The 26,339-nt window shown below is 55.0% G+C and overlaps 1 protein-coding gene across 1 annotated transcript in view; it reads right to left on the bottom strand.

Moving 5' to 3' along the window:
* Window positions 1-462: 462 nt before the first annotated feature.
* The window catches only part of CACNA1S (calcium voltage-gated channel subunit alpha1 S), a 75,580-nt gene continuing 49,703 nt past the window's right edge, over window positions 463-26,339 (bottom strand). The window contains exons 23-44 of the mRNA XM_003938254.4: window positions 25,095-25,147; window positions 24,613-24,759; window positions 23,650-23,851; window positions 23,050-23,208; window positions 21,522-21,632; window positions 20,747-20,830; window positions 15,681-15,737; window positions 14,649-14,777; window positions 14,409-14,474; window positions 13,769-13,860; window positions 12,232-12,391; window positions 11,657-11,784; window positions 10,228-10,324; window positions 9,806-9,908; window positions 8,741-8,842; window positions 8,335-8,459; window positions 5,479-5,607; window positions 4,074-4,324; window positions 2,441-2,526; window positions 1,574-1,665; window positions 1,189-1,341; window positions 463-1,039 (exon numbers count right to left, since the gene is read on the bottom strand). Of these exons, the coding sequence (XP_003938303.2) occupies window positions 788-1,039; window positions 1,189-1,341; window positions 1,574-1,665; window positions 2,441-2,526; window positions 4,074-4,324; window positions 5,479-5,607; window positions 8,335-8,459; window positions 8,741-8,842; window positions 9,806-9,908; window positions 10,228-10,324; window positions 11,657-11,784; window positions 12,232-12,391; window positions 13,769-13,860; window positions 14,409-14,474; window positions 14,649-14,777; window positions 15,681-15,737; window positions 20,747-20,830; window positions 21,522-21,632; window positions 23,050-23,208; window positions 23,650-23,851; window positions 24,613-24,759; window positions 25,095-25,147 (2,778 nt within the window). The 3' untranslated portion in view covers window positions 463-787. The remainder of the gene's footprint in view (window positions 1,040-1,188; window positions 1,342-1,573; window positions 1,666-2,440; window positions 2,527-4,073; window positions 4,325-5,478; window positions 5,608-8,334; window positions 8,460-8,740; window positions 8,843-9,805; window positions 9,909-10,227; window positions 10,325-11,656; window positions 11,785-12,231; window positions 12,392-13,768; window positions 13,861-14,408; window positions 14,475-14,648; window positions 14,778-15,680; window positions 15,738-20,746; window positions 20,831-21,521; window positions 21,633-23,049; window positions 23,209-23,649; window positions 23,852-24,612; window positions 24,760-25,094; window positions 25,148-26,339) is intronic.

Raw genomic sequence — 26,339 nt, 5'->3', positions numbered from 1 at the left:
GCACTCGGGAGGCACTTGGTAAATAGCAGCCACTGTTACTCATTGTTACCTGGCGTGGCTAAGAGGAGCCCTGGAGAATGGAGAACTTTGATATTCAAGGCCGTAAACCGGGGCAGCTGAGGGCTCTGAGAGGCTGTGCCGGCAGTGGACTCTGGCCAGTGAGACACGATCATAGCTTCGAAGATGTTGGGCTGTGGTGTGACCTGGGGCGTGGGGCTGCGTCTGAGGCCACCAGTCCTTCCTGGGGCTGCCGGGCCTCAGTCAGTGGACTTGGCTGTGGACTTCCGGGAGAACCCACAACAGGTGCCTCTCTGCCTCATGCAGAAAAAAATGCACATGGCCCCTCTGTCTTTCTTTCTGGCCCAGTCTCCCAAGCCCATGGGCAGGGTTCCTAGGGAAGGGACTGGGGAGGGGAAAGCGTGAGTGCAGAAGAGTGCAAAAAAGGGGACAAGCAGAGTCCTGTTGCCAGTGTCACAGGCCTGGAGATTTTAATGTCCTGCTGGTGGGAGTGGCCATGGGCCAGACACACACAGGCACTGACCAGGCCTTTTTGAATGACATGAGAAACTCCATCCAACCACGCCTATTGCTGGTGAGGGGCGGGACCTGTCCAGCTACTTCCTCTCGACTTTTTGAGGTGGTTCCTGACCACCCCGCCTCAGGCCATGCATCTAGCTGCTGAGAGGGAGGGAGGCGGCTGCGGTGGGCCAGCCCGTCTCCACCCCAGCCACCTCCCCACCTCCATTGGTCAAGCCAGCTCCAAGCCCATGCTGATGCTGTGTGGACCTCACAGCCTGGGAGGAATAAGGGTCTCCTGGGAGCCCTGGTGCTGGTCGAGACTGCCCAGGGAGGACCCGAGGTTCAGGGATCCCAGGGAGCTGGCCATGCCCTCTGGGGCCTCTCGTCCTTTCAGTAGCTCTGTGGCCAGGACCTCCACTTTCTCCGGTGCCATCTGGCAGGCATCTGCCAGGGCCTGGCCTGTTGTCATGATGAAGTTCGCGTCGGCCGCCAAGGTGCCCAGGCCCCCTCGGACCAGAGCCTGCAGGAAGGAGAGGAGGCTGGGCAGGGGCTTCCTGGGAAGCCGCCTCTGGGGACCCACCTCTGTTGGCCCTCCGCTCTCTCCATGCCAGGCCGTCACAGGGGCCACCGCTCAGTGCAGCCACTGCTGTGTCCCAGCCCCCGGCCCACCTCTTGGATCAGCAGGGCTGTAGCTGGCGCTGAACAGCTCGAAGTGTTGTTCCTGCTGTGGGGGGCGCTCCTGCTGTGGGGGGTCTCCTCCTGCAGAGACCCTGCTGTGGAGCTCTTCCTGTCCTCAGGCCTGGGGGACTCCGCCCTGGGGCACTGTTTCAAATGCACAAAAGCAAAGACCCCCATGGGGGCGCTGGATCGCACCAGTGAGCAAAATTCCAGATCATCTGAGGGCAAATCAACCAAGATCCACAGAAAGGGGAGGAGGCAGCGATCCATTGGACACATTGCTGCCACGGCCTTCCCTGGCCACGGTCCCACTCCAAGTATCAGGCCAGGCAGGGCCTCTGTATGGAGTTTGCTCCCAGGCCTCTGCCCCTGTTACCTGGCAGGGGTTAGGAGGTGCCTGGCCTCTGGGCATTGCCCTCTGGGTCAGCAGTCCCTGAAGCTTCTCCACACAGGGTTTGCCGTGGGGTCCTGTGGGCAAGAAGGGGCAAGGATAAGAGGGGCCGCTGACTTCTGCCAGGAGCCCCGAGTCAGTAGAGGCTCGCCTGGCCAGCTAGCCGAACTCTGCGAGCTCTCCAACATTCTCAGGGCTGCGGAAGGTATCTTAGGGGATGGACACATAATGAGGCCCAGCCAACTCCAGGCCAGGCAGGGCTGCCCCAACTCTACTGGCCCGGGTCTCTGTTCTTGAGCGTCTGGGAGAGGGGATAAGGGCCAGGGTCTCTGGCCAAGCTGGTCCTCTGTGGTCCCTGGGTGTCGCACATTAGAGAATGTATGCTGGGGAACACAGCAGTACCATTGCCACCAGACCCAGCATCCCCGGGGCTCCTACTGACACACAGTGGTCAAGGGCATACTAGGTGACTGCAAGATCGTCTGCTGAAGGGCCCCAGAGTCAAGATGCCAGTGCGTCCAGGGGCTGCCTTTCCAGGGACCTGGGGCAGTGTGGACACTCCTGTGCTGGGGATGGTGTAGGGGGCGGGGTGAGTTTCCTGGGAGGCTGCAGAGGGCCCTTCCAGCATGCACAGGCTTTCCCCCTTCCACCTCGCTCAGCCACCTGGATGGTGCCCAGCTTTGCCACCCAGACAAGGAGCTGGCCCTGATGGTTTTCCCATCCCAGGGCGCCCAGATGGTTGCTACTGTAACAGCCCCCAGAGCAAGTTCCCAGCCTCTAAGAAAAGAGTGGAACTTCTCAGAACCCTCTGGGAGAAGACCCAAGGTTCTCAGATGCACAGAAGGGACTGACCCAGGACCCTGCAGGGCTGGCCAGGGGCTCCTCCTCTGGCAGCAGGTGTCTCTGTCTCTTCTGGGAACTCCATTTCATAGTGGACACTGAAATGGAAGAAGGCTGGATGAACCAGAGAAGGCTGCTAGTTCTCTCGCCATCCCTGCCCCTCTGTGGCCCCAAACGTCCTTTTCCCTCGGAGTCTGTGCAAGGCCAACCTAGTACGGTCACCGTGACTCCAGGCTGGCACTCCCACCACTGCGCCCCAGCCGGCCGACTCTCTGGAAGGAAGGAGGCCGGTGCATTCCTGACTCCACTCCTTTGCTCAGCGGCCCCCTCTGCCCTTTCCACAGTCTCTTCATCTTCCGAGGCCCAGCTGCAGCCTCCCGGCCTTTAGGATACTGCTTCTCCACCTTGACCACACATAGGGTCACCTGAGGTGCTCTAAAGATGAGTGCTGGCTGTGTCCCACACCCCGCGTCTGTGGTGAGGCCCAGGCACTGGGATTTGCAGATACTCCATAGATTATCTAATGTACAGCCAAGGCCAAGAACTGTTCTAGGTCTTTCCAGCTCACGGTGGTCCATACCCACTCTGCATTCTCAGGACACCGAACCTCTGTGATTATCTGGTGAGATTTCAGGCATGCACCACCACACCTGACTAATTTTTTTTGTATTTTTAGTAGAGACAGGGTTTCACCATGTTGGTCAGGCTGGTCTCAAACTCGTGACCTCAAGGGACCCATCTACCTTGGCTTCCCAAAGGGCTGGGATTATAAGCATGAGCCACCATGCCTGGCCTCTGTGATTATTTGGTCCCTATCATATCACATAATATATCACCCAACAAGACTACAACCTCCCTCAGAGCAGGGCCCAGATCTGACTCTTCTGTATTTCCACGTCACCTTGCATCATGGCAACCCAAAGGTGCATGCACCCTTCAAGGCTTGTGGGCTGAATTTAAAGGGTCTCTGTGACTGGAAGGGGTGCAGGTAGTCCTGGCCATGAGAAGCGGCTGCCACTGCCCTGTCTTGCTTGTTCCTGAAGCCTGGGACTTAGCCTTTCCAGGCCAGAGAGACCCCCAATCCGCTGACCTCCTGTCTGGAACAGAAGCTCTGCCTGGAGCCCAGTCCCTAAGGTATGACTGCTGAGATGCTCTCCCCGTCATTCTGCTGTTTTCCATGACACTTCCATAATCACAGATTATATTTAGGGTATAGCCTAAGGTTGATGAGATTGGGACCACACAGCACAGCGGGATCTCCCTGGGACCTGAATCCAGTGATGGAACCTTATCGTCCACAGTCTTTTGTGGTATGTGCTGCCACCAAAGGTCCTCTCCTAACCTATCACGTGCTCAATAGGTCTCGTCTCCTAGACCTGCTGAGGACCATGGAATTAAAGACCCTCTCAGCATTGGGGCCGATACTGACATGACGTGAGGCTTCCCCCTGCTGGCCAAAGGAGCCTCTGCCATCCAGGGCGGCCTCTTAGATTCAGGTTGAGGATGCATGGGGCACAAAGGCAAGCAAAAGACACCCTACGACTTTGGGGTACCCTCTTCCAATCCAGTCTGGAACCTGCTAACATTGTCGTCCCAGTCCTATCCCAGTACGTCTACACTCAGGGATGGCAGTGGCCGCCACTACCTGGAAAGCACATGGCTGTTGCTGTGGCTGCTGTTGCCATAGGCAGCATTGGCGTTGGCATTGTTGGTATTGGCACGAGCCAGGGGATTGGTGCGTGGATCGTGAGGGAAGTCCTCCAAGAAGACGGGTGACTCCAGCTCTTCCATCTCTATCTCAGAAAACTGGAGGGGTCGCTGATTGGCCATAACGGGGGGCAGGGAGTTGGTCCTTTCCAGGAAGTTGTCCACCTGTCCAAACAGGCCTCCGGTCCTCTAGGGGCAAGGAGAAGAGCAGTGACTTGGGGATGAGGGAGGCACACAGGGAGGGCATGGGGGGCTGTAACTCTGGGACAGTGGTGTTGGGAAGAAGTGATAGTCTGGAGAGACAACTCTTATAAGGCCAGAGGAGGATGGACGCAGCGGTGAGACCAAAATAAGAGAATCCCTACCCTTAGAAAGTGCTTTGGTTCATGGGGCAGACAGCACATGCCTAAGGAGGTATAGAAGAGACACAGGCACACAGAAGGGAAGTGAGATGAGAGGGGACACAGGCACACAGAAGGGAAGTGAGATGAGAGGGGACACAGGCACACAGAAGGGGAGTGAGGTGGAGGGGACACAGGCACACAGAAGGGGAGTGAGGTGGAGGGGACACAGGCACACAGAAGGGAAGTGAGATGAGAGGGGACACAGGCACACAGAAGGGAAGTGAGGTGGAGGGGACACAGGCACACAGAAGGGAAGTGTAGTTAGAGGTGACACAGGCACACAGAAGGGAAGTGTAGTTAGAGGTGACACAGGCACACAGAAGGGAAGTGTAGTTAGAGGTGACACAGGCACACAGAAGGGAAGTGTGGTGGAGGGGACACACGTACACAGAAGGGAAGTGAGGTGCAGGGGTGAGGGCTGAATCAGGCGTCTGCAGCACTGGGTTCTAGTCCACTCTCTAAAACTAATTTACTAGTTGATACTGGACATCTCACATGATCTCTGTGGGTTACTATTTTCCCGTGAGTAACCCAAAAAGACCTACCGCGGTGTCACTGAAGACCTTCCAGCTCTACAGTGTGATAAGAAACAACAGACAGAGCTAAGGATGGAGGACAGGCCTCACTGGAGGCAGGCGGGGCATTTGATCCTGGAAGGCCTCTGGGTGGTTGCCTAGGGTTTGTGGGTGGGGAGGAAAGGGAAGGGGTGACATTGGGCAGGGAAAGGCGGGAAAGGGTGTGTGGAATTTGACACCTCTAGTAGGTCAGGTCATTGATTCTGAGTCCCAGGAGGAATGGGTGTGAGGTGGAGAGGTGGAGAGGGGTCTCTTTGGCTCCCGTGTCCCCTTCTTGTGTGGCTGGGCTCCTGGCCCTCCTCTCTGTGGGACATTGCCACTCATGGTGTCTAGACCGCTAGGAGTGGTCCTGGCTCTCCCTCACCCGGAATATCCCCTCCTCCATCGCAGCCTCCACCATGGCTCTCTCCAGCTCCTCCTCAGCGGCCAGGTCTCCTGAGACTGTGCGACGGATCTCCGGGGCTGCCTCCTCCTCAATGGTCCGCAGCCCTGCCTGGGGATAGAGAAGGGACCCAGTGATCTTTCCAGCCCAGGAGAGGATACCAGAACCACTTTTTTTTTTTTTTTTTTTTTTTGACAGAATCTCACTCTGTTGCCCAGGCTGGGGTTCAGTGACACAATGTGAGCTCGCTGCAACCTCCGCCTCTTGGGTTCAAGTGATTCTCCTGCCTCAGCCTCCTGAGTAGCTGATATTACAGGTGTGTGCCACCATACCCGGCTAATGATTGTATTTTTAGTAGAGACAGGGTTTCACCATGCTGGCCAAGCTGGTCTTGAACTCCCAACCTCAAGTGAGCTGCCTGCCTCGGCCTCCCAAAGTGCTGGGATTACAGGCATGGGCCACCGGGCCTGGCCAGAACCACTTTCTGTGGCCCACTTATCTCTTATCACTGTACCCAGAGCTCTCCCGAAGCCCCAGTCTAGGCCCCACTCTCCCTCTTGGGTCATTCAACATCTCAGGGACCTGAGAGGCCACCAGGTCCTGCTCTGACCTCTGAAATAGCCCACACGTTAATTGTTCCCAGCGAGTTATCTTTTGACCCCACTGGTGGAAACTTCATGCCCTTCCCAGGATTCCAGGCTGAGAAGTCTTCTTACTCAGTATAGTCTCCTAGATCAGTGATCTCTGTTGATTGCATATGTCATGCATATATAGTTGATCAAAGTTAATATCAGCAGCAATGGGACAAGTCAAGACTGGTGTCACCTAATAGCTTGTAATGAGAACACAGCATCATTTCTGTGGCATTCTTATCCAAGATGCATATCCTAGTAATCAGACAGACCCCAACTGAGGGACATACTGACCTGCAGTCTTTAAAAGTGTCAAGATCGTGTCAAGGAAAGACTGAGAAACTCTTCCAGATGGAAGAGATTAAAGAGATATGGCAACTCAGTGCACTGTGTGATTCTGGCTTGGATCTTTTTGCTTTAAATGACATTTATTGGGACAGCAAGTAAAATGTGAATGGGATCTGAGGATTAGAATATAGTAATGTATTGGTTGGGCATGGTGGCTCATGCCTGTAATCCCCGCACTTTGAGAAGCTGAGGCAGGCAGATCACTTGAGGTTAGGAGTTCAAGACCAGCCTGGCCAACATAGCAAAACCCCATCTCTACTAAAAATACAAAAAGTGCCCTGGAATGGTGGTGTGTGCCTGTACTCCCAGCTGCTAAGGAGGCTGAAGCATGAGAATGGCTTAAACCCGGGAGGCGGAGGTTGTAGTGAGCCAAGACTGTGCCACTTCACTTCAGCCTGGGCAATAGAGCAAGACTCTCTGTCTCAAAACAAAACAAAGAAACAAACACCCCACCTGTATCAGTGTTAATTTTCTGATTTTGTTGGTTATGTTGTGGTTACATAGAAAAATTATGCAAGGTAATGCTCTTGTAATACACATTTTGCTTTGAATACACACATAATACCTTGAAATATGCATTAACATGTTTTGGATGATAGAACATCATTTTGGAGTTACTCTCAAATGGTTTAGGGAAAAAAAGGTTTTGTATTATACTTGCAACTTTTTAAAAGTGTGAGATTATTCAAAATAAAAATAGTCACTGAAATGAATTTTTGAGCACATAGCTCAAATGCATCTATATTTTATAAATATATTTTATGTGCATTAATAAATTATAAGTTATGTGCATTACAATGTGATCCTACTGCTTCAGCCTCCCAAATAGCTGCGATTACAAGTACATGCCACCAGGCCCAGCTAATTTTTGCATTTTTAGTAGAGATGGGGTTCCACCATCTTGCCCAGGCTGTTCCTGGATTCCTGACTTCAAGTGATCCACCCTTCTCAGCCTCCCAAAGTGCTGGGATTACAGGTGTAAGCCACCGCACCTGGACCCATGTCCAGTGGAACATTTTAAGGGCCCTTCAGAGACCTCCTTTCTTTAGAGACCTCTGTCCTCCCCTCCCCTCCTCTCCCCTCCCCTTCCCTTCCGCTTCCTGGGTTCAAATGATTCTCCTGTCTCAGTCTCCAGAGTAGCTGGGATTACAGGTGTGAGCCAACATGCCCGGCTAATCCTCGTATTTTTAGTAGAGGTGGGGTTTCACCATGTTGGCCAAGCTGGTTTTGAACTCCCAACCCCAAGTGAGCTGCCTGCTGAAGAGGAGGGCTTCCCTTCCCCTTCCCTTCCCTTGAGACACAGTCTCACTCTGTTGCCCAGGCTGGGGTGCAGTGTCGTGATCTCAGCTCAGGGCAACCTCAGCTTCCAGGGTCAATCGATTCTCATGCCTCAGCCTCCCAAGCAGTTGGGATTACAGGCATGCGCCTCCACACTCAACTAATTTTTGTATTTTTGGTGGAGATGGGGTTTTGTCATGTTGGCCAGGCTGGTCTTGAACTCCCGACCTCAAGTGCTCTGCCTGGCTGGGCCCCCCAAAGTGCTGGGATTACAGGCATGAGCCACCGTGCCTAGCCTAGAGACCACTGTACTTATCTAATTTGTCTCTCCTTCGAACAAATCCTATTTTCTGTGGTCCTTTCACCCAGAGATGAAGTGCTCCTGGTTCTTTTTTTTTTGAGGTTGAAACATTTTCAATCGTGGACTATCCAGAACCATTCTGACATTGTTTCACTCTTCTGGGCCTCCTTTGTCACCTCTTTTTCCACCACTGGCCCCTCAAGGACATGGAAGGATAACTAGAGTCTAGAGACCTGGCTCAGTGGGGGGCTCCTTGGAACGTACCTGGGTTGGGCTTACCTGAATCTGCACAATGTCCTTCTTGGGCCGATAGCCATAATACTCCTCCTGGCGCTTCATGAACTTCCGGAAGTGCTCCTGAATGAGGAACGTGGCATAGAACTTCCCCACTGTCACCTCATCATCTGCAGAGGAGCCAACAAGAGATGCCCTGAAGACTGGTGGGAACCTGACCCTGATTCAGAGCGGGAGCCAGCTGTCATCAGGCCCAGCACGCGAGCAACCCCTTGTCTTGCTGACTTGGTCATTAAGAGCTCTCTATCCTGAGGCTGGATGCCAATGGGGTCTACTAAGGCATTTACGGAGGGTCTGGTCCATTCTCAGATTCCCATGGGGCTCCTTGGAGAAGCTCCCCATCCCATCCTGCGGCTGCTTCTGGACTCTGGTCCCCCAAAGCAGCACCTACCTCCTATCGGAGGGATGACCTGGTCCAGGAGCTTCATGCTGGTTCTCTTCCAGATCTTCTTGATGATGGCCCTCAGCTCCTCATTAGCCTGCTCAAAGTTCCCTGGAGCAGGAGAAAGGCAGAGCAGTTCAAAGTTATCCAGGTCACACCAACTGCACTTGACAAGGCCACCCAGTTCTTTCTGAACCTCTCAGAGAACCAGTCATTCACTCAGCAGCATTGGCTGAGTTTTCTTTTGTGGCAAGGGCCTTGCTGGGTACTGGCAATGGTGGGAGGGCATCACTGTCCCCCCGAGGCAGCCCAACCTTTAGGTCATGTACATGCTCCCCACAGGCCTTGGCTTCCAGTGCCCAGAGTGCTTGGCTTTACTGGCTGTCATCTCCTGGTCTTCCAAAATCTTTCAATTCCCCAGGCACTGTGGTCTGTCCCAAATACCTCCAGGCAGCCTGGCTGCAGCTCTAACCTGCTCCCTCCTGACTCCTGGCCTTCTTCATCTTGCCCTCTTAAGGAAGCTTACCCTGAGGTTGTCACAGACTCCTGCAATGGTCCCTTTGTGGGGATGGACCTGATACAGCTGGAACCTTGAACTTGATGCAGTGGGAGCCTTGAGTAAGAGCTCAGAGATAACGCTGAGACCCCACCCCGACTCCTTCCCCTGCTCCCACCATGCCTGTCTTCCCAGTAGCTGAGGACCTGTGATTTGGCGGAGTCGAATGTGGACTCCCGTCAGCCTGCCCAGCACTGCCTGAGAACTTTCTCTGCTCCTGCTCAGAGCCACACTGCAGGGCACCCCTGAACCCTGTATTAGCACTGGCCCTTCTCTGGCCCCCAGACACAGCTGAGGCCTGTGGGAACAGACCCTTGGTGATCTTTGCCTTGCAGAGAACCCTCAGGCTCCCTCCGAGCCTCCGAGGGCAGGAGGGCTTTGTGGCCATGGCCTGGGGTCCTCCCTCCGCTTCATCCCACAGTTCTTGAGAGCAACCGAGCTCTGAGAATCTGGCAGAATCTGAGCCAGAAACACCCTCTGAGAGAAAGGAGGGGGCTCACACTGGAAGGCCCTCTCACCTTCCGTCTTGATCTTGAGTGCCGTGCGGACCAGGGCGAAGAGTGTGGCATTGAAGGTGACCGTGCCGTCGCTGTTCAGGGGCATGTTCATGCCCACCAGCCGCTGTGCGGGGAGAGGCAGTGGCTTGCTGCTGAGCTGGGACCAGGCCGAGCTTGGCAGATCAACCTCACCCGGTCTGTGGGCCGGGAGGGGATGGGACATGAGGGCTGGGGGTGTCGGCTGACCAGGACGTCCTTTGTGAGGGGACAGAATGATGAGCTGGGGCGACATTGTCGAGACTTCAGGCCCTCCTGGAGGAACTTGGGGACCCAGGAGATCCCGGCACTAAAACGCTTCATTCCATCAGGTCCTCACCACCTTCCCTGTGCCTCGGTGACTCTACCTCTCCCTGGGGCCACCTCTCCCTGGCAGCTCTGGTTACCTTACAAGCTACCCGATGAGGGCAGAACTTCCCAAAGCCCAGAGGTGGCTGGATCCTTCTCAGCAGGGTCACCACGTCCAGGTGCTTGATTCTCCCCCTGCGGGAGGACACGGAGACTTGTGTACCTGGTACCCTCCGCCGCTGCGAGAGCCTTTCTACTCAGAGGATGGGCAAAGGGATGGAGAGCCAGGCAATGGGAGCATTTTCTTACTTTCCAATTGTGTTTAGGAAGTGGGAGCCCAGCTCCCTTTTAAAAGAAGGGACAGTGTTAGGATTCGCTGTTGTCTGCAAAATGGGCACCCCAAAATAGGCTCTCTTTTTGGGGGCATTCCCTCAGATATGCGATCTCCAGGTCTGCAATCCAGACCTCATTTTCCCCATCAGGACCTTTTTTAGGTTTTGGTCACTTTAATAGGGGCTCTTGGGCTATATTAATAGAAGTAGAGGATATAGATCAAGGGAGGTGGAAGCCGACTTCCAGAGGCTGGTCCAGAGCTGGAAACCTCATTTTCATTGGCACCATGACTCCCAGAATAGACATAAAACAGGACAACCAGGGGGATCAGATCAAAAGACAAACGTGGTAAAAAGCGGCTTGTGAGTGTTGCCTGAGAAAAATCATTTTGGGAGGTCATAGTGGCTTCCTCTTTTCTTTGACGGGCTGGTTGTGAAAAAGAGATGAAACATTCCCCCCTGTCTCCAGAGGGCTGAGTGAGGACTTGTGGGTGGCTGGTAGAGGCAAGTGGGTTTGGCTCCTGCGGAGGGAGGCATTTTAAAGCATGGTTGCTGCAGGCAGTAGACAGACCGCACTGAATCTTAGCATCATCATCCCTTACTAGCTGCGTGGCCCAGGGCAACTTACTTAACCTCTCTGAACCTCAGTTTCTGAGACTGAGACCGTCGGGAGGCCTGTGCCACAGGTTGTTGGAAGGACTAAATGAGATGACACAAGTAGTGTGTAGCACAGTGCCTGATGCCTGGGAAACATTCACGAAATACGAGCGTATTTTCTGTTGGGAAAGAATGTAAGAGAGCCGGCTTGCCAAGCTTTAAAGTGCGTTTGCATGCACTCAGGTTCACAGCAATGCAAGAATCTGATTTAGTCAGTCTGGGCGGGGCCTGGGACTCTGCATTTTAGTCAAGCTCAGATTCTGCTGGTCAGAGGACTGCACTTTGATTCGGGGTCTACAGTTCCTGATGAGGTATGGAGTTTCCTTCTAGGAGTGTCCAAACAGGATTTGGATGACCATTTCCCAGTAAAGTCAAGGATGTTTCCACCCTGGGAAGCTGTAGGATGCCTTCCCACCTGGAGAGGCTCTGATTCTCTGATCTGAGACCCTGGATAGGTGAGGGGAGAAGGAGAAGCCCACTCATACTGAATAAACTGGACAGATGCTAGGAAGGGTCAGAGCCTACAGACTGGACTCACTTAGCCTCCGGGTCATACTCTGCCCAGATGGCCTTGAACTCATCCAGGTGATGAGGGCCCAGGATGGACCAGTCCCGGGTGAGATAGTCAAAATTGTCCATGATGACAGCCACAAAGAGGTTGATGACCTGCCAGAGAAGAACCAAGCATTCCTACCCAGAAGGCAGTAGGTACAGGGATAGGAGGGGGAGCTGGGAGGGGGCCATGTCCACAACCTCTTGCTACCTGTGCCCTCGGTTCTAGCCCTTCTGAGCCACCCACGTCACACACACAGCAATGCTCTGTGCTCTTGCACAGTCAGTGCCCTCTGGCCTTGTTCAATTCCTTTTGATAAAGTGCTAACCAAAACAAAAGACGGTAAGAACTTTTGGCAACCTCTCTTAGCGTGAAAAAGCACCCAGGAATCAAAGCCACACTTGGGATAACCAGAACCGGGACAACCTAACTAGAGCTTCCTGCGTCCCTCAGATGAATCCCAGGACAGGCGGAAGCTGGCCAGGAAGGAGCAGGCAGGCTCCCTCCTGCCTCGGCTCATCAGAGCCGTCTCCCTGCCCCGCAGGCCCGCAGCGTCTCACCAGGAAGGCGCAGAGCATGTAGAAGCTGATGAAGTAGTAATACGCAAAGTTGGTGCCACAGGTATACTCCTCCCCGGGGGCATACTCGGACTCCGGATCACACAGCTTCCCATAGCTGCAGGCCAGGAGGATCTCCTGCCAGGCCTCCCCTGTTGCACACCTGGAGGACAGAAGAGGCTCCTGTCACCTATCTGCTCCTGCTTGGCCCCACAGGAGGCTGGCAGCCAGGAGGGAGCAGGGTGCGGACAGATGAGCAAACTGGGGCTACTGCCCGGAAGTCGGGAGGTCCACGTTCACCGTGTGGCGCAGTGTGAGCTGGGTCTCAGTTTCCCCTCTGTGCCGCAGCCCCCATGGGGTGTTACAAGCAGGAGCTGAACTTTAGAGAAGAGGGCCAAATCAGTCTACGATTCAAGTTACTAGAGGGCTGCACTGTTCTGACCAAAGCGAGGCAGGGTCAGATGTCACGGAGGCCTCAGGGAGGTGAACTGACTCCGCTCTCTGAGCTGACCCCACAGTTGAACCCAACTGGCTGAATTCAGCTGCCACTCAGTCTGGCTGAGTCACAAAAGTAGCTCTTAGATCTCACACCTGTGAATGTGTCTCTGGCGAGTGAAGACTCTCAATGCATCGAGGTGCATATGCATGACGTGTTTGTATTTTTTCCAGTAACTGCTACGACCTGCTCTGTAGGTAACCTCCCTCCACCTTGCCAGCTGGGAAGAAATGTCTCCCCTAGTCACATCCAGCCTGATGGCATAATTTCCCATGGCTTTGTGTTTAATCACTGGCTCATTTCAGGTACTCCCTTCCTTCCTGGAGCAGGTAATGCAGGGGGGCTCAGAGTTGGAATTGAGGTGCAGAGCCAGGGGCGAGGTGGGAATCTCTGCCTGCACACGGCGAGGTGGCGGTCTCCTCTCAGGCCATAACGGCGGCAGGCTGCTATGACCTCATGGAGCCTTCGACAAGCCGTGCTGAGAAGGGGCTGTGGGGTGGGTGGGGGGGTCCCTAGGCCTCATCTGGTCTCAGGGGAGCATTCCACTGCGGGCCAGGGAGCTCACCTCTCCTGCCTGGCTCCTGCACACCCAGCAGGCCTGCGGCACCGGATCTTCGGTTGCAATCCTAGCTCCAGCTCCTGTGTCCTGGCCAAGGAAGAACCCTGCACCTACCTGTGGCACTGCCCCCACCCCAACTGGCTCTTTGCTCTGCCTTTCCCCACATTCCTGCTCATGCTCTGGGAGCTACAAGGACAAATGTCCAGTGTCCAGGAGAAGATATTTGACCTCTGTCTCTTGCTTCATGGGGATGAGATGGGGGTGAAATGCTGCATGTCACTCAGAGGAGGAGCCCAGTGCAAAATACAGCTGTGGGGCCACCTGCTCAAAAACGATGGATATCTTTAAGACAGTGACAGCAGAGCATGCAGCCAAGCAGGGGACCCTTCTGAGTGTCATCTGCCTCCAGTGCAGATTAGAACAGAGCAGAGTCTGGACTGGGCAGTGGGATCAGGGCGGGGCGGCGGGCGGTGGGAGATTCGTGCCTGAAGAGCAGCAGCACAGCTTGCGGGAAGGTCTGGAAGTTGTTGTTCCGGTTTATTTGGGTCCCATCCACCAAGGCGATCTTCCCAAACATCTGCAAGTCACAAAGAGGGAGCCCTGACTGTGGAGCCTAGAGGAAAGTGCCCCCTCAGCTTATCTCCCACGGCCTTCTCCTGCCTGCCCTCTACCTTTGCCCGCACTTCCCCCAATTCCCATCATTGCAGGCCACATCAGACCTGAAGCCAAGAAAACGGAATTATTTTCTAGGTCAGGTGAAGTTCTTCCCAGCAAGCCAACGAAAAGCAGGAGGGTAGACCAGTTTTCCCAGCCACAAGTGGACCCAGTGAGTCAATGTGTCGGGGAAGGACTCTCAGGGGAGGGTGGACAGAGGCCACCCAGGCCTCCGATCGGGCCTTAGAGACACAGCCTGTCCCCTGCTGTCCATCCACATGTGCAGGTTTCTCCTGGATGGCATCCAAGCATCTGACACTCCCACCATCCAGGATCAGGGAGGTGCCCCTCCTTTCTCCTGAGCAAGGCAGGGAGGGCAGAGGGCCCAGTCCGAGTGCTGCTCAGGCTGCACGGATGACCCTCTCACTTGGCCAAGATCCGTGCTTTGGCCCGGGCCCACCTGCCTCTCACCTGCATGCCGATGACGGCGTAGATGAAGAAGAGCATGACGATGAGCAGAGCCACGTAGGGCAGGGCCTGCGGGGCGGGTGGGAGCTTCAGCCAGTGTCTTAGGGCTCCACTGTGTGTCTGCAGCCCTGCCCTCCCTTAGCTCCCCAGGGCTCTGCCTTGCCCCCGGCTCCCCAGGGGCCCACACCAGATGTCCCTAGTGGCCTCCCCAGATCCGCCCACTTTCCAGGGTCCCTGTTGCACCTGGAAGGACTTGATGAACGTCCACAGGAGGGTGCGCACTCCCTCTGCCCGGCTCAGCAGCTTGATCAGCCTCATGACTCGGAACAGACGGAAGAAGGCACTGGAGATGCGGGCACTCTCGTCTGGGTCCTGCTGGGCAGCAGCCCCAGAGGTCAGTCCGGGGGCAGCACCTCAGAGGGGTAAGGGGCAGGGCGGGGAGGGAGGTGCACTGTGTGTGTTGGGGAGACGTTGGTGACAGGGAGGAGCTCCAGCCCCACGCAGAAGCCCCTGTTGTCCACTCGTATGGGGCCACCCTTGGGCGCAGGGCTCTGGGGCAGTTCAGCTGGGAGGCAGGGAAGAGCACATGGGGCACCGGGCAGCGTGGTGAGCCCACGCTTGGGAGCAGTGGCAGGGATCGCCCTGGGATGCGGCTGCACCTGGGCCCACTGCCCGCCCTCTGGGGCCTCCTCCGCATCTCACAATCTCCTCGAGCGGCCACTGAGTCGAAGACTCTGGTGGCCCTCCTAGGGCACCTCCCCCGGCGTCCACCCATTGCAAAGGTTTCCCAAAGCTTGGCTGCTCTATTTCCATAAACTCAATGTGGCTACTCCCCATCACTCCCACCCTGCACGCGGCTGTTCTAAGCCAGGCAAGCCTCTAATCTTGTGCCAGCTTTAGACACACGAATTACTCTGGAAGGGGAGAGCCGTCCCTGCTCTGCTTCCTGTGTCCTCAAAGGCCTTGTGCCGAATAAACTGTCACTAAGGTCCTTTGCCAGCGATCACAGTTCTCTCTGGACTGTGTTTCCATCCGCAGAGAAGGTGCCAGAGAGAACCGGCACTCCGTCTCCCAGGGCTCTGAGGAAGCCACTATACCCATGCACACTTGACTGCAGAGCCTCTGCCCCCGCCCCAGCCTAGACTGGGGCCTGCCCTGGGGAGGGAGCCCTGAGTGCTGATCCACCCCATGCAATCCACGCAGCCAGGCCCATGCATGCAAGTGGCAGCGGGAGCTGGTGAGCGTGCTGGGCAGGCTCGTGCAGCCCGAAATTACAACGTTCCCGCAGCCTCCACCCAGGCAATACAGTCCCCCGCTGGAGGCCAGGAAAGTCTGTGGAGAAAAGAGACGAGGGGAGGGGAAGGAGAGGAGAGAGAGAGGAGGAGGGACACATGGGAGGGACGTGAAAAGACGTGTCAGAAAGGACAGACACACAGAAGAGTTAAAGAGAAAAAGAGAGGCAGGGACTGAAGACCCCACAAGGCTGTCAATCGGGGTGGGGCGGGTGGGAGTGAGGACTCAAGCTCTGTGGGAACTGTGAGGCAGGAGGCGGGGGACGAGGAAATGAGAAGGGAGGGAAGGCTGGGCACAGACAGGTCCCTTCTCATGTTGGAGACGCCGCTACCCGTGGCAAGGGCTCGGGGTTTTTCTCATGCGTTTGGGTTCCGTGATGCTGGGGACATCCCCGACTAGGGTGCATTGGAAAATGCCTGCTCATTGTAAGTGGATTCACATCTGTAGCACCCCGAGGCCAAGGCCCCTTCGGAAGTCCCATCTCCCAGGGGCACAGCTCCTCTTGGGGAATCTGAGATCCCCACAGCAGATGTTTCTCGGCCCCGGACTGGACCTGGGACCAAGGCTTATCTCAGTAATCAGGCTCCTAAAGAGCAGGTGGGCAGGTGTGTGGGAGCAGTTTTTTCCTGTTTACTTCCTTGGGTCATTCTTCATAGGAAGACCTTATTCTGGAGCCTTGGCTCAAAAGAAGTCATGTTTTATCTCCCACTTTTCTACAGGTAGACTGATCCCTGGCATACTGGTCTCCCCATTAAACAACACTGTTTGGGGCAGACTTTCCCTGGACTGCTGGTTCTCAAGCCTTGCTGCATGTCAGAATCACCTGGAGAACTCGAAAAATACATAGACCTTTGCTGGGTGTCCCCCCAGGACAATTCAGTCAGCTTCTAGGGGATGGGTGCTGGTCCAGAAGTTTAAATGCACCGAAGGTGATTGTCATTTGCAAGTGAGGATGACAACCACTGTTCTATACCTGTGCTATCCAACACGGTAGCCACTAGCCACATGTCGCCATTTGAATACAATGCCAATTAAATAAAACCAGAGAATCCGGTTCCTCAGTGCATCTAGCCGCCTTTCCAGTGACCAGCAGACATCTGTGGCTAGCGGCTACTCTACTGGACAGGGCAGGCCATTTCTGTCTTCGCAGAAAGTTCTAAACAGTGTGCTCCCGTAGTCCTTTCCCTGGTTGGTACATCAGGTATCTAAATCAATCTTCATGTGACTTTAAGCAAACACTACTTGTAAGAGGCCTCCGCTACTCTTGAAAAATCAAATAACAAAACCCAGTGACGCCCTCCTGGCCTCCATCACCAAAGAAACTGTTTTGATTTATCCAGGCTTCCCCTCCACAGACCTCAAATTTTAAGAAGTAAAAATTTTTAGTTTAGGCTGTTTATTTTGGCTGTTTGGATTTCTCTGCTCTGGCTGTGCTGGTGAGAAGTGCTGCTGTCAACCACGAAGCCTTTTGGAATACTATTTCCCAGCAAAAACTGAGCACGGATGGAAATACACACATACACACACACACACACACACACACACACACACACACACACACGGTTTTGCTCAGAGCCCACCCTGCCCCTCTCTGGCTCAGGGCCCCAGTGGATCTGAGCAGATGGGGTTGTCTGTCACTGTCCTGTGCATAGTGGGTGAACAGGGCCCCCACTCTAGCACATCAGACAGCCGGTGAGGCAGCCAAGTCCCCACTCCCTGCCAGGGCTCAGCCTTTAGGAGTCTTCAGAGACGCCAGACTTTAACTCAGCTGTTTGTCTCACCCACATCCCACCTGAGGCAACTCCAGTGCTGACCCTTGCACCCCTACCCCCAACCCAGCCTAAGGTTCACCCCTGGGCTGGCACAGCCTAAGGGCTTTCTGTTGAGCAGTGGGTAGTTCAGAAGAAAGCCCTGGTCTTGAACTCCTGACCTCGTGATGCACCTACCTCGGCCTTCCAAAGTGCTGGGATCCCTCATGGCCAGATCAGCCAGCTCTGGGGTAACATCCCACCATGGCTCAGAAAGAAGACTGCTCGTCTTTCTCTCTTTCACTGTGTCCCTCCCAGGATGACACCAGAGCAACTGTTTTTTTATTTCGGCCTCCGATTCTCGCATTGCCTCCACCCTCCTTCACTGCAGCCACCTTCACCTGCAGACCCTTGGCAAGGCAGCCTCTGGCGGGCTCGGCTTCTACGATCTTTTTTTTTTTTTTTGAGACAGAGTTTCACTCTTGTTACCCAGGCTGGAGTGCAATGGCGCGATCTCGGCTCACCGCAACCTCCGCCTCCTGGGTTCAGGCAATTCTCCTGCCTCAGCTTCCTGAGTAGCTGGGATTACAGGCACGCGCCACCATGCCCAGCTAATTTTTTTGTATTTTTAGTAGAGACGGGGTTTTACCATGTTGACCAGGATGGTCTCGATCTCTCGACCTTGTGATCCACCCGCCTCGGCCTCCCAAAGTGCTGGGATTACAGGCTTGAGCCACCGCGCCCGGCTCCCTTTTTTTTTTTTGAGATGGAGTCTCGCTTTGTCACCCAGGCTGGAGTGCAGTGGTGCGATCTCAGCTCACTGCAACCTTCACCTGCTGCGTTCAGGCGATTCTCCTGCCTTCAGCCTTCCAAGTAGCTGGGACTACAGGCACCTGCCACCATGCCCGGCTAATTTTTTTTTGGTAATTTTAGTAGAGATGAAGTTTCGTCATAGTGGCCAGGCGGGTCTCGAACCCCTGACCTTGTGATCCACCCACCTCAGCCTCCCAAAGTGCTGGGATTACAGGCGTGAGCCACTGCGCCTGGACAGCTTCTGAGATCGTGAATGTGACCCTCTCCGGCTGGAACTGCCTCCCTGCTCCTTTCATGCCCCTCACAAGGCAGGTCTTGCTGCTGTTTCCCATTCCACCTCCAAGGCCTCAACCCCTTAGTCCAGATCCTGGGCCATCTGCCTTCCTCTCAGCTCAGCCTTCAAAACAGATCTAGGTGCTGGCCCCTTCTCACGTCCTCCACAGGCAGCCCGGCCCCCTTCGCCTCTCATCTGGATCACTGTGGGAACCCCCTGACTGCTCTCTCTGGGTCAGCCCTCGCGTCCCCTAAGGTTGAGCTTGTTCTCAACACAGCAGCCACAGTGATTGTTTTAGAACTAAAGTCCGTTCACACTTAAACCCTCCAAAGGGCTCTCGTCTCCCTCAGAATAAAATCCAAGATCGTGACCGTGGCCTTCAAAGGCCTAGATGATCCTGCCCCTGCCTTCTCTCTCTCACTTCATCTCCACCATTCTCTCCAGCTACAAGGGCCTCCTGCTCGTCCCAAACTCAGCAAGCACAACCTGCTGCAGGGCCTTCGCACTGCTGTCTTCTTCTGCCGACACCCTGGCTCAGTCCCTTGCTCTCTTCAGGTTTCTGCTCCAGTGTCATCTGGACACCACCCTCCCATTCTCTTCCACTCTAAGCCCCTAACTCCCTTTCTGTGTCTGTATAATACTATGTATTTGTCACACCTGTCTTATCAGAGATTGATTTATGTATTGCCAGTTTGTTCCACAATTTTGTTCTCTGCTGTACCCCAGGCAGCACAACCATACCTGGCACATGGGAGATACTCGGTACATACTTGAGAAGTAAATGAGTGAGTCTTCTGACTGGGTCTCCTGAGTTTAGTCATTCTCACTTCCTGTCACTCACTTCCAGATTAACTTTTTTTTTCTTCTTGAGATGAAGTCTCACTCTGTCACCCAGGCTGGAGTACAGTGGCATGATTTTGGCTCACTGCAACCTCTGCCTCCCAGGTTCAGGCAATTCTCTTGCCTCAGCCTTCTGAGTAGCTGGGATTACAGGTGTGTGTCACCATGCCCAGCTAATTTTTGTATTTTTAGTAGAGATGGGGTTCATCATGTTGGTCAGGCTGGTCTCGAACTCCTAACCTCATGATCCACCTGCCTTGGCCTCCCAAAGTGCCAAGATTACAGAGGTGAGCCACTGTGCCCGGCCCAGATTAATTCTTTAGAAGCAGGGTTCTAAGGGCTCAGTGTGGTGGCTCACACCTGTAATCGCAGCACTTTGGGAGGCTGAGGCAGATGGATCACTTGAGCCCAGGAGTTGGAGACCAGCCTGGGCAACAGAGAGACCCCATCTTTATATTACCAAAAACTTTCTTTCTTTTTTTCTTTTTTTTTTTTTTTGAGATGGAGTCTCACTCTGTCACCCAGGCTGGAGTGCAATGGCATGATCTCAGCTCACTGTAACCTCCACCTCCCGGGTTCAAGCAATTCTCCTGCCTCATCTTCCTGAGTAGCTGGGATTACAGGCACCCGCCACCACGACTGGCTAATTTTTGTACTTTTAGTAGAGATAGGGCTTCACCATCTTGGCCAGGCTGGTCTTGAACTCCTGACCTCATGATCCACCTGCTTTGGCCTCCCAAAGTGCTGGGATTACCATGCCTGGCCAAAAGTTGTTTTTTTTTTTTTTTTTTTTTAAAGAAGTAGGACTCTAATCCTCCCACTGCCCGGTTCAAAAACTTTTAGTGCCTTCCCACTGCCTGCCCTATAAAACTCAGGCCTCCCTCACTGCTTACCTCTCCAGCCTTGCCCTCCCGCTTCTCTCCTCTGCATGTTTTTACGCTTCCGATAAACCGGACCACTCAGCATGTGCTGAACCTTCTTTGCATTTCCTGCTCTGTGCCTTTCCTACAGTACCCCTGCCTGAGGTGCTTGCTCTCCTTTCCAGCTCCAGTTACCACCTCCCTTTCCTTCAGGCAGATGGCACCACCTCCATGAAGCCTTCTCTGACCACCCCACGACTCTCCTTTCCATTACAGCTCTTGCCTCTGGTAGTGCAGTAGGTACACCCATGATGTCCACCTGGGATGTGAGTGATCTCTCTGCCCTGCAGGATGGTAGCCCCTTGAGGGCAGAAGCCACGACTTGTCATTCCATCTTTGTAACCTCTGGGGAGTTCCACGTTGAATACACAGTGGGCACCCCACAGATATATGTGGACTGAACATGTGCTCCTGGACCCACCCTAGTGATGGCTCTGTCTGCGTGATACTCACGTCAATCTCGCTGAGGATGACATCGATGATGCTGCCAATGACAATCAGGAAGTCAAACACGTTCCAGGGGTCTCCAAAGTAGCCCTGGGAAGGAAAAGGATGGGAGAGTGAGGGTGTGAGCTTTGGGAGGAAGGAGCTCTGGCTGCTGGCAGAGCACGTGTCTCACCCGAGCTAATGTGGAGCTGTGGGTCAGGCCGAGGTGGGGCGCCCGTGACTCCACCTCCCACTGGTGCCCCAGTGAGCCCCCCAACTCTGACACTCCTCTCCCCTTGGCTCTTCATTTCCTTTCCTCCAGAGCAGAAAATGGTGGGAGGGGAGGGGAGAATTGCTGGGGTCCTGGTCCAGAGAAACATCTCTTTCACCCTCTGAACCTCACTTAGCATCCTATCTGGGTCCTGGCAGTGCAAAACTGACAGGACTGTGCTGCAAACCATGGCAATGGACTTGAGAACCAAAGACAGGGGCGAGATCTTCCCCCAGCCCTGGGCCTGTTCTTCAGAAACTTCAGGGAAGGCTAGAATGTAAGAGAAGCTCAGAGAAAGCGTAGGGAAGAGGCGCCCAGAGTCTTCCTGTTATTGCTCCATTCTGGCCGCCTGAAGATTTGCCTGCCCTGTGTCCGAAGGTGGAAGTGGGCAAAGGAGTGAGCAAGTTGGGAGCAGAAGTGCTGGGCAGAGGGCCCCTGATAGGCTGAGGGATGGACGTGGAGTTCCACTGGAAGGCCTCACCCTCCCCGCCCACCCCAGCTGCTCATCTGGCTCTGTGGCCCCACACTCACCCTGGCCTTGAAGGCCATGAGCTTGAGGATCATCTCCAGGGTGAAGATGATGGTGAAGGCCACGTTGAGAATGTCTGAGATTTGGTTCATCTGCTCTGACTGGTTGTAGTGCTGTGGAGGGGACATGGGAGCGGTGGGTCAGGGGTCTTGGCTTGCCCACCCTGCAGATTGCATTCCCAGAGCCCCTGCCTCTTCCCGGGCAGCCCCCAACCCTTGGGCCCCCTGCTCACCTCGTTTTAGCTTAGAAAACTAGGAGCTGCTTTAGCAATCCCCTGAATTCCACCAAATTTTATGAACACCCTCCTTCTACCCCACCGCCACAAACGAGGTAACACAGGAGGGGAGGGGGCTCCAATTCCAAATCCCACTGAGCACGTTCATTTACGTGCGGGGCTGCCAGGCCAGAGCCTGTTGACATATTGGCTCTGGGGTGACCAGGAGGGTAGGTCGTCCAGGCAGGGCTCTGTGACCGGTTCTATTTAGTCATTTGGGCGCAGGACTGGGAAACAAGACGCCTGGGTTCTGCAGTCCGTGTTACCACTGGCTACTAGTGGGAAACTGAGAGCTCACCAAGCTTACTGTGTCTGCACACCGCCCCCTGTGATGATGGTAAGGCACGATGGTGAGGCCCTGTGACCCACCACCATGACCCTCCCTATTTCCTTGTAAGTTTTCCCAGGGATCTCTTCCTGTTTATTAGAAAGTGGAGGAAATTCTACCTTTTCCACAAAACCTTCCAGGTAGTTCGGAAGGATCTGATGGCTGCCTCCACCCTGCCCTGCCTTGACAGGACTGCCCAGTTCTGCCTGACTCAACCCCCAACACAGCCAGTGCTGGTGATCCTCTGCGATCTGGGCCTCCCAGCTCAGTGACTGTCTTTCCATATCACCGTGACCTAGCAATGTGCGTTCTCATCATTGGGCATGTCTTGGGCTTCTAAGAGCAGGGAGCCTAGCTGTACCATCCTCTTCATACAGGGCTTAAGGAATCAGATGCTTAATCAAGGCTTGGTAACGATGCTGATCGTTAAGATATTGTCTATGAAGGGTGCTTGGCTCCCAAGAGAGACACCTGTTCTGCAAATACTAAACCCATTTTTCTTGGGACCAGAGCCAAGATTCCAGCCAACTCAACCATCCAGATTTGCAACAGCAGAAGAAAAACAGAGGAAGCACTTTCTACTTCCCACCCTTTCTCCTCCTTCTGTGGTAGCTCTCTTATGTTTGCAGAATTACCCTACTGTTTTTACGCTTCAATTACCTCCTTCATAAACCGTAAAAGCCTGGTGACAAGGCCTGGGCACAGTTCAATTGTGTATTCCATGTAGTGCCTCATCACAGAGTACACAGGCAATGTCTACTGAGGGAATCCGGGCTATCTTGCCCTACCCACCCTGCCCTTCCCACCCTGAGCTTCCCACCCTGCCCTTCCCACCCTGAGCTTCCCACCCTGCCCTTCCCACCCTTCCCTACCCACCCTACCCTTGGCCCCAGGCTGATCAGACATCTGTCTCCTGGGGAGCCCTTACCTGCATACCCAGGCAGATGGTGTTGAGCATGATGAGGGCAAACATTAGGTATTCAAAGTAGGAGGAGGTGACAATGTACCACACCTGGTACTGGTATGGGTTTTTGGGAATGTAGCACCTCAGTGGGCGGGCCTTCAGGGCATACTGTACACATTGGCGCTGCAACATACACCACAGGACAGGTCAGCACCAGCACCGAGAGGCCCCTCGCTCCCTCCCTCTCCACACCCACACCATGGGCTTGACGGGCAAGTCAGGAGCAGCTGTGGCCAGGGGCTGTGGCTGAGGACTCTGCACTGTTTAGCGGAAGAATCCTGTTGGGCTCTTGGGTTCCCCCTGAGTTATCACAGCCCATTCCCATGGGTCTGTAGACTAGCCCAGGGGTCTGAAGGGCTTCCTCTCTCTGGGCATCATGAGGTTCCATGAGAAGACCCACTCTACCAACTTGTATTGCTTCAGGTTGGAGATAGGGTAGGGCTTGGCATCACATGCAGGTTCTGGGGTCACCCCTAGGCCTCTCTTTGCCGGCTAGACCTAGGGCTTGGGCAGCAGGAGGCTGCTGAAGCTCTGCCCTCCACCTCTGGCCGGCGGACCGGGCACCTGGTTCTTGTCCAGCTCACAGTTCTTGTACTCGGTCTCCCCCTGCTCCTGGAAGGTGACAATGACAAAGCCCACGAAGATGTTCATCATGAAGAAGGCAATGAGGATGATGTAGATGATGAAGAAGACGGCCATCTCCACACGGTTGTTGTAGATGGGACCCACATCCTCCCCATTGGAGTCTATGGCCTTGTACAGCAGCCTGGGGTGGGCGGAGCAGAGAGGACAGGCTGGGCGGGGTGACAAGGAAGGGTCAGGCGAGGAAGGATGGACTTTATCCCACTGGCTGTGGAGAACCAAGAGAGCCTTCTCAACGGTCAAGTTATAAGACAGGAGTTAGGCCGGGCGCGGTGGCTCAAGCCTGTAATCCCAGCACTTTGGGAGGCCGAGGCGGGTGGATCACGAGGTCGAGAGATCGAGACCATCCTGGTCAACATGGTGAAACCCCGTCTCTACTAAAAATACAAAACATTAGCTGGGCATGGTGGCACATGCCTATAATCCCAGCTACTCAGGAGGCTGAGGCAGGAGAATTGCCTGAACCCAGGAGGCGGAGGCTGCGGTGAGCCGAGATCACGCCATTGCACTCCAGACTGGGTAACAAGAGCGAAACTCCATCTCAAAAAAAAAAAAGACAGGAGTTAGGATGGGGCCAGGGAAGACCAGACCCAATCCTGGAATGGCCCTGCCTTTCCAGAGGCTTTCCCATTAATCAGTAGGGTTCCCTGTGGGCAGAGAGTCATACACCTATGGGGGACTGGGTACATTTTGTCAGAGCCCCCCGGCTCAGGCCTACTTTGGAGTGATCAGTCAACACACCATCAAAGAGTCAGTGGGGTTTGGGGTTTGGTGGGCAGCTGCCACAGGGAGCAGTAGCACCGTGCGGGCTGCTGAAGGGCAGGCTGGCTGCCTGGTCCGAGCAGCCCAAGCCCGAGAGGGACCCAGGCCCCAGCCCTCACTCACTGAGGCCAGCCCTCGAAGGTGGAGACCGTGAAGAGGGACATCATGGCTGAGAGGACATTGTCGAAGTGGAAGTCGCTGTGTACCCACTCGCGACGGCGCAGCTCTATCTGCGTGGGGTCCCCGTCCTTGTACACATAGTAGTAGCCCCTGTGGCAGGGAGGCCCAGTCACTGCACAGGGCACGTCTGGGCCGCCTCGCCCTACCACATCCTCTGGGCCTCGGGCAGAGAGTGTGCAGGAGACATGAAGGTCCGGATCTGGGACCCGAGGGGACACCGCTGGGAGACCCCGAGGAAAGGGGCCTCTGTGAGTATTCCTCCTAGGCCTAAAGGCCAAGCTTCCCCGGTTTCCAGTTTGAAGGACCACCATACACTGACACACAGTCCCCTGCCCCGTGACCGCCCACCGTGCTCCCTGCCCCATGACTGTCCCACCCCGCTCCCTGCCCCGTGACCGTCCCACCCCGCTCCCTGCCCCGTGTACCTGCACTCCTCCTCTGTCATCTTGGACAAGTCAGTACACCTGAAGAACTTCCCCTGCATCCGGGAGAAGGAGGGAGGGAAGCATGTTGTCATGGAAACAGGATAAAAAGCGGGCTCTGGGAGTGAGCAGTGGAAGTGGCGAGGAAAGGCAGGTGTCTGAAAAAGGAGCCTGCCTCTTCCTCTTAGAGGCATGAACTCACCCTTGGGGCAGGGCCCCAGAGCAGTCGCTCTTGTTCACTATCATCCATTCCCACAGCTCCCCGGGGTTTCCCCACCCGGCCTAGATGCTGCCAAGGCCTTGAAGGCAGTGCCTCAGAAGGGCATTCACTGAGTGCCCCGCAATGGGCCGAGGGGATGGACATGAGTGCAGCTCGGCCCCTGCCCCTCCCTGGGGGAGCTGAGCCTCTGAGCCCCTGAGCCCCTCACCTCCCCCACTGCTGCAGGAGGCCTTGGGGGGGGCTCCCCATTGCAGAGCAAGGAGGAGGGGCTGTCCACCTCCCACCTCCATCCGCCTGCCAGTGGGGCGGGAGGCGCAGAGGTGGAGCCCAGCTGCGCTCTGACTCAACTTGTCTCAGAAGGATCCCAGCATGCCCCACCCCCAAAGCACAGGTAGCGGGGCTCTGTGCTTCTCTGCACTGACTGATCAGAGCAGCTGCTCCTTTTATCTGTCACATACTGGGGCCCTGCACAACATGTTTGAAAGAAAGGAGTGGGTGGCTAGGTCTTTTTTTTTTTTTTTTTTTAGATGGAGTCTCACTCTGTTACCCAGACTGGAGGGCAGTAGTACCATCTGGGCTCACCGCAAGCTCCGCCTTCCGGGTTCAGGCGATTCTCCTGCCTTAGCCTCCTGAGTAGCTGGGATTACAGGCATGCGCTGTCACTCCCGGCTAATTTTTGTATTTTTAGTAGAGAAGGGGTTTCACCATGTTGGCCAGGCTGGTTTTGAACTCCCAGCCTTCAGTGATCTGCCTGCCTAGGCCTCCCAAAGTGCTGGGATTACCAGCGTGAGCCGCTGCACCCCGCAGGATGGCTAGGTTCTTATTGAGGCTAACAGGCTTGGAATCCACGGATTCTGGTGCAATTCCTTCAAAGACCCAGAGAGGGAAACTGGCTCGGCTGAGGACACAGCACTAGCTAAAGACACCGCTGGTCCTTGTCCCTCACTGCCCCTGCCACACAGGTCTGTGCTGTTCCTACTACATGCCCTTTCTATGGCCGCTGGAGCAGAGGGTGAAGGTGAGGCGGA

This window comes from Saimiri boliviensis, chromosome 14, assembly GCF_048565385.1.
Source record: "Saimiri boliviensis isolate mSaiBol1 chromosome 14, mSaiBol1.pri, whole genome shotgun sequence".
In the NCBI taxonomy this organism is placed as follows: Eukaryota; Metazoa; Chordata; class Mammalia; order Primates; family Cebidae; genus Saimiri; species Saimiri boliviensis.
The sequence above is the reverse complement of the archived record's forward strand: the minus strand, read 5'-3'. Positions and strand labels throughout refer to the sequence as shown.